The sequence below is a fragment of the Petaurus breviceps genome, unplaced genomic scaffold (genome assembly GCF_028583685.1).
Source record: "Petaurus breviceps papuanus isolate PSGF00001 unplaced genomic scaffold, PetGlider_PUasm1.0 90769, whole genome shotgun sequence".
Classification (NCBI taxonomy): domain Eukaryota; kingdom Metazoa; phylum Chordata; class Mammalia; order Diprotodontia; family Petauridae; genus Petaurus; species Petaurus breviceps.
Genome location: NW_027187341.1, coordinates 18,476,207 through 18,483,119, shown reverse-complemented (window position 1 = coordinate 18,483,119; position 6,913 = coordinate 18,476,207). Strand labels below are relative to the sequence as shown.

Below are 6,913 nucleotides of genomic sequence, written 5' to 3'. Positions count from 1 at the left end.
TAAAAGGCTATTGCTAGTGTACTATTATGCCATTTAAATATGTCTAAACCATGAAAAAGGCTTGTTTTGAGATTTTTAAAAGCCAAATAAGATTACAACCAGGGAACTTGAAAACTGGTTTATACCAATGTTCCCCCTTTTTTAAAACAAACTACCCTTCTTCCTGCTTATACCACATATATATATATATTAAATATAGCTAATAATATACACTAAATATATCTAATATATCTACTAAAGACTTATTTTTGGATTTTACCTTCTTTTATCACAACATAAAAGAACACAAAACCAAATAAGCATTCAGATTTATGTTTTTTTTAAAAAATTTATTTGTGATCTGTACATGTGGTAAAGTGGGGGCCTCATTTATAGATTTTCAGAGGCAAAAACCAAAAAATCCAAAGTAAAAATGTATAAATACAATATATATCTTCTTACAAAAATGGGAGATTTACAAAATATACATACTGCAATTGTCTCTTCTATCTTACAATTTTTCACATGCACTCGAGAGAGACAACACAAATGATGCCACAGTTTGAGCTACTAATGCTCTGTAAGGATTTGATTTGGAGATTCTAAGGGCTAGAATGTGAATTTTTCCTCCCTTTAATTAATATGGCAGCTTTACTCTCCAGCACTTCATATATAAAGTTAGTTTCCAAGTAGTGACAGTATCCTCTACATGATTACTGTTAGGAAACATTGTGGAGAGTAGGATAGGAAGGCAGTGTCCAACAATGAAGAAGAAGGAAAGGCTATTCAGGGGTTCTCTGTAAAATCAGTAATTAGGCAAAAACCATGAAAGTTCTACTCCAGGAAACTTTGCAATAGAATTCATGTTCTACTCCAAGATAAAAAAAAAAAGGAACATGATTTAAGATTAATAAACTTAAGTCATCTAGTACATTTCAAAAGAACTGTGGAATTACTTTGAAGTTTACCTTTTAATCACTTTTCCTAAAAAAATGGGGCCCACAATATGAACTTTCCTCTTTTGGTCTTAGAAGAGATTAATCTTGATCACTTTAACAGTGCTCTCATCTTTCCAGATTACAATCCCCCACAAAAATAAAAGTCTCAGGGTCAGCATACACATGTTTTAAAAACAGATTTATGGATGGGACTAAAAAAAAAACCAGGACAAAATGGTTCTTTATGGTTTAAACTTTTCCTTTATCACAGGTCTCAAGGCATTATGCTTTTCCTTTCATCTAGAAAGGTTCAAATAGAAAAAGAAAGACTAAATACAGGCTTATAAGGAGAAGGGATATAAAGGGAGGGATTTCTCTGAACATTTTAGCAGAGCTTGCTATGTCAGGTGTTCTAAATTAAAATCCCAGTTTAAAACAAATAGGGTAACAACAACAACAAAAAAAACCCAACCCTGCCCTTCGGCTTCCTTTAGTTAAACCAGAAATTTAAGATTAAATGGGAGTATGAAAATATGTTGTTTTTTACTTTTTTTCACAAAGGAAATGATCATCTATACTAAATTACCATCCAAGGGGAAATCTCTGATTTTTAGGGGGACTACTTTGCCTATGAAAGTTGCCCTTTTCAGTTATATCTTTCCACTCAGACAGTTTTTTGTTTCCTCTTTTGTGTCTGGTAACAAAGACAAGGAGTTTTTTTTTTTTTTTAAAGCAGCATTCTGGCTGTGAAAAGAAGTGTTGTGACTTGTTACCTTTCAATATATAGAACATTATTAAATACCCCATGTCCTACCAAAACAATTTAAAAGTGGGGATTTGGGGAAGACAGGAAGCAAAAGCCACTACTTATCTTAGAAAAGTTACAGCTGAGGCATCCAGAGCAGCCTGGCTCTTTTTAGGAACTCTACCCAGTTCTTTAACATATATAATAGGATTTAAAATTATTGCCTCTCAAGATTTTCAAATGCTTATTTTACAGGACTTGAAAGGACTAAGGGGGTGAAACAGAAGTAGGGGAAGGGGGAGGGGGAATTGGATAGAAGAGACTAATGTCTGACCCTGGAAATTAACCCATCTGGGCTCCAGTTTGGCCCCAGTGAAAAGAGATTATGGTTTGACCACTGCTTGACAAGGACACTGCATGGGGTCCTCCCTTCTCCCAACAAAGCCGCAGCAGACACAGCTTTACCTTTCACCCGGGCACCACAGGAGTTAGACAAGCAACTTTCCTTGGAGCAGAGAGCCAAACAGTACTGCCCCAGAGTTCAGCCCCCTGAGAGGGGGAAGCCTTCAGAATCTGTTCTTCATAATTTTATTTGCCGGACCAATGTCCTACTGTACCTTTAAATGATTTTTAAATTATTATTATTCTCGTGGAAGTCTGTATCCAGAATCTTTCCCGCCCCTCCCCCCAACCTAAAGGTCTTTACATTCAAGACTCCCTAGTTCAACCCACCCCTCTGCCAGACTCTGCAACGAAGACTACAGAATGTTCTTTGGTGAAGGGAAGGAGGGGAGGCAGTTCAAAACAAAACAAAAAAACCCAGAATTTGAAAAGTTCTTTCCCCAGGGTCTCCTCCACCCAGCAGCGGGTTTAGTGGGGGTGGGAGAGTGGAGAGGAGGGCAGAGGGGGACCGCTTCATACCGCAGTCTCCCCTTTGCTGCTGTGACTGAGTCTGTGATAAAAGCGACGCCACGACTGCAGGGTCTTGCCTGACCAGATCCAGAAGCCGGTGGTGATGCCCACGATCATGGTCATTAAGTACTTGATCATGAAGACCGTAAAGTCAGGGCTCATAGGGGGGAAGTGACCTGGGGGACAGGGCACGGCATAGCTTTTACAAGTCTGCAGCAGCCAGGTGCGCTCCCAGTGCTCCCGGAATGCCTGCTCGTAGAAGTAACAGGCCAGGACAATAGTGGCTGGCACCGTATAGAGCACGCTGAAGACCCCAATGCGCACCATGAGCTTCTCCAGCTTCTCAGTCTTGGTGCCATCGTGTTTCATGATGGTGCGGATTCGGAAGAGGGACACGAAGCCGGCCAGTAGGAAAGAGGTGCCGATGAAGAGGTAGACGAAGAGAGGGGCCAGCACAAAGCCCCGCAGCGCATCCACGCTGGACAGGCCCACGTAGCACACCCCACTCAGCAGGTCTCCATCCACCTGCCCCATGGCCAAAATGGTGATGGTCTTCACGGCGGGGACTGCCCAGGCGGCCAGATGGAAGTACTGCGAGTTGGCTTCGATGGCCTCGTGGCCCCATTTCATCCCCGCCGCCAGGAACCAGGTGAGGGAAAGGATGACCCACCAGATGGAACTGGCCATGCCGAAGAAGTACAGGACCATGAAGAGGATGGTGCAGCCCTCCTTCTTAGTGCCCTGCGCCACCGTGCGGTAGCCCTCCTCGGAGAAGCGCTCCACGCACACGGCCCGGTCCTCCAGAAGGAAGCCGGCCACGTGGGCCACAGCCACCATGAAGTAGCAGCCGGACAGGAAGATGATGGGCCGCTCGGGGTAGCTGAAGCGCCGCATGTCCACCAAGTAGGTGAGCACGGTGAAGAGCGTGGAAGCACAGCACAGTACCGACCACACGCCTACCCACAGCCGGGCAAAGCGCCTCTCCTCCTCCTTAAAGTACATGAGCCCGTTGGCCCGACCCGGCTCGCAAGGGGCCCCGCAGTCCCGCTCGCCCAGGAAACGGTAGCCCAGGTAGGGCGGCACCTTCAGCTGTCGGGGGCAGGAGAAAGGAAAGGAGGGACGTCCGGGTACCTGGGGCTGCGCAGTGAAGGGGAGGTCCGGCAGGTAGGGTGCCGTGGGGTAGGCTGTAGGGCCTCCACCCGCTCCTCCGGCACTGTCCGAAGTGTTTTGCCCCACACAAATCTCACCCGCGCCGTGCACTGGGAAGTTCTCGCAGCGGAGCCGCTCGGGCCACTGGAAGCCGAACTTGTTCATGAGCGCCTCGCAGCCCTGGCGGGCCCGCTCACACAGGGAGCGGCAGGGAGGGATGGCCTGCTCCAAGACGGTGCACACGGGAGCGTACATGGAGCACAGGAAGAAGCGCAGCTCGGGCGAACACTGCACCTTAACCAGAGGGTAGAACTGGTGCACCTCCAGTCCAGCGTCCTCCTGGTTCGTGTGGCCCAGCAGGTTAGGCAGGATGGTCTGGTTATAGGCAATGTCCGTGCACAGAGGGATGGAGATGGGCTGGCAGAAGCCGTGGTCCGGCACCGAGATGCCTTTCTCTCCATGGTAAGGCTGCGCCCCCGAACCCGCCGGCAGCAAGCCCAGCAGCGCGGCGCCCACTAGGGCGCACAGGCCTAGCGAGGCGGAGGGGACGGCTGTGCCTAGGCCCAGCATTGCTAGCCACGGGAGTAGCGCGCTCCTCACCCAGAGTTCGAGGAAGCCGGCTTAGGCGTCTGGAGAGGCGAGGAGGGGATCCCGGAGAGGCGTCGCCGCTGCTCCCCGCACATGAGAGTCTAGAGGCGGGGCGCTGAGAACGAGGGCAGGGGTCCGGGCTTGAGGGGGAAGGTGTCAAGCCAAGGGTGCAGCCGCCGTGCCCCTTCCAGCCCAGGCTGAGGTCTAACAGCAGTCAGCCACCCGGGCGCCAGAGATCGCCTCTCCACCAGTCCTAAGCTCTTCTGCCTTTCCCCGGGGCCAGGAGGGGAGAGATTCCCCTCCACCACCCCACCCTGCCAAGCCGGGAGGTAACGGTTCGTCTTTCTGGGTCCAGAAGCAACAAGCGCCTCCGATTACGTTCGAAAGTTTCCCGAGGTCCCTTTAATCTCCTCCTCCTTCCCGGTCTCTTCTCCCTCTCTCCCCCTCCCCCCTCAAAAGCCCAAAGTCTGTCCCCGCCAAGCACGGGGCTGGAGCAGCCACTGGCTCACTCAGGCTGCAGCCGCCGCCGCCTCTACTCCTGCAGCTCCTCCTCCTCCTCTGCTGCAGCCGCCTCCTCCTCCTCCTCCTTCTCCTTCTCGCCTCGCCTCTCTTTTCTCCTGCCTCTGTCTCCTGCTCCACTCCTCTCAGCTCGCGGCCCCACGGGCTCCGACCAAAGCTTCTGCTAAACGGATTATTCCTGCTTCGAGCCTTATCCGCGTCTTTCCTCTGAGAGTTCAATAAGTTTGGGAAATCCAATTACTGGGCGTCTTGGGCCTCCCCCACTTCGATTCCCTCTGTGGCACTGGCCCGGGCTCGCGTGGCAATCCGACGTGCGGCCCCCAGGCCCTTTCTGCCACTTGGTCCCAGCAGTGACTTCAGGCACCACCTCCTAGGGCCGAGGAGGGGATCTAGGGGTCCGGAGGAACGAATTCCAACTCGTCGCACTCCCCAAAGGAAGAGTATATCTCTCAGTGTTCCGAGGAACCCCGCCTCCTTTGCCCCCCCCACCCCATTCACAAACCACCCAGGAGGGCGGGTCTCAGTGGCCCGGACAAATCCAATGGCAGCCTTTGTTTTCTCTGGAGCCTCCTCTTGATTGGTCGGAAGTCGAAAGGGGCGGGGGAGGGTTTAGGGGAGGCTGTGTCTGGAGCGCTTTGGGCGGATTCCTTAGGGGAGGGGAAGAAGGAGGGGGAAGAAAACTTTTAAGAAACTTTTTTTTTTAATACCCCTTGTTCACTTTGGGAGAGACTCACTGTAAGGCAAACTGGGTTTCAACTTTTGTCTTTCTATGGAAAGATTCTTTTTCCTTCTAGGAATATTAAATACCCATTTAAAGATGTCGGGGAAGTTTAACATTCGTCTCAGAGAAGAAAAGGGTTGGAAGGACTTTTCCAAGAAGTGTCAGGCTTGTGTGGAAGGGCCGTAGTCACGCTGAAATAGGCTCAGGGCTAAGGCGGGCGGGATGGCTGGTTAGCCAGGGCTATTCTTAAAGTGTGGGACTAAGCTCCGTTTTGGGAAACAGAAAACCTATTCGAATTTCTTTCTGTTTTAAACTCTGCACCAGGCCAACCACGTGAGAACACCAATGCCTTCCCGTCGTCCTCCCCCTCTACTTTTTTCAAAAAAAAATTTAAAAGAGGAATTTGGAGGAGGGAAGGAGAAAGTCTCTTTCTATAGATGAGGGACCTCGCTTGTCTCTAGGAGGAGCACGAGTTATCCCAGCGGGCCTGGGCTGAGGGAAGTCATTCTTTGGGGCGGGAGAAAGATAGGTTTCTCGACCCATCTCCCTGCTCCCCAGTAGGAGTGGGCGGGAGAGCTACAGGAAGCTTTTCCCGATCCCCCTTAATTCTAATGCCTTCACTTTGTTGATTATCTCCAATTAATCCCGTGAATAATAGCTTGTTTGTACGTAATTGTTTGCGTATGGTCTCCCCCTTTAGAATGTGTGCTACTTGAGAGTAGGAACTGTCTTTTTTCCGTTTCTTTGTATCCCCAGAGTTTAACACAAGGTCTGGCACAAGGCACCTATTAAGTGTTTCTTGACCATTGGCTTGCGAAAAAAGGCGAAGAAATGTGGGTATGATGAATGCATATATTCCTTAGTTCCTTAGAGATCCTCTCTGCTCCGTGTTCCAGGGTTGAAGCCTGGAGACCCTGGAATGCAGGAATTCTTAAACTCGAGTGTGTTGTGTGTGTGTGTGTGTGTGTGTGCGCAGTCTAGTGCAACATAGAGACCACTTCTCAAATGATATTGTCAAATGCGTAAAATAAAATACATAAGACGACAAAAGAAACCAATGATATTGAAATGGTTATCAAAATGCAAAAAATAAAAAGTTCACGGTCTCCAGGTTAAGAAGCCCTATACTGAATTGCATTGAGTTTAGCTGAAAACTTAAATACTGCTTTTGGGAGAGGAGGAACATAGATATATACAAGAGAGATATACAATAGGTAAGGGGGGCCTCTGGGGAAAGCCCTACAGATTCTCAAAATAAGCTCAACAGCCCCAGGAGTACCCCACCAGCGTCCTCCTTAGTGCTTAGTTCAGAGGCTCGTAGAAGGGATCTTAGAGGCCATTTGATCATTATCATCTAGAAGA

General features: G+C 49.1%; 1 protein-coding gene across 1 annotated transcript; it reads right to left on the bottom strand.

Annotated features, from left to right (window-relative positions):
* Positions 1–308: 308 nt before the first annotated feature.
* On the bottom strand, positions 309–5,361 carry FZD7 (frizzled class receptor 7). Its single transcript, XM_069068815.1, has one exon. The coding sequence runs from the start codon at positions 4,291–4,293 to the stop codon at positions 2,578–2,580; it is 1,716 nt and encodes a 571-aa protein (XP_068924916.1). The 5' UTR covers positions 4,294–5,361; the 3' UTR covers positions 309–2,577.
* Positions 5,362–6,913: the final 1,552 nt, after the last annotated feature.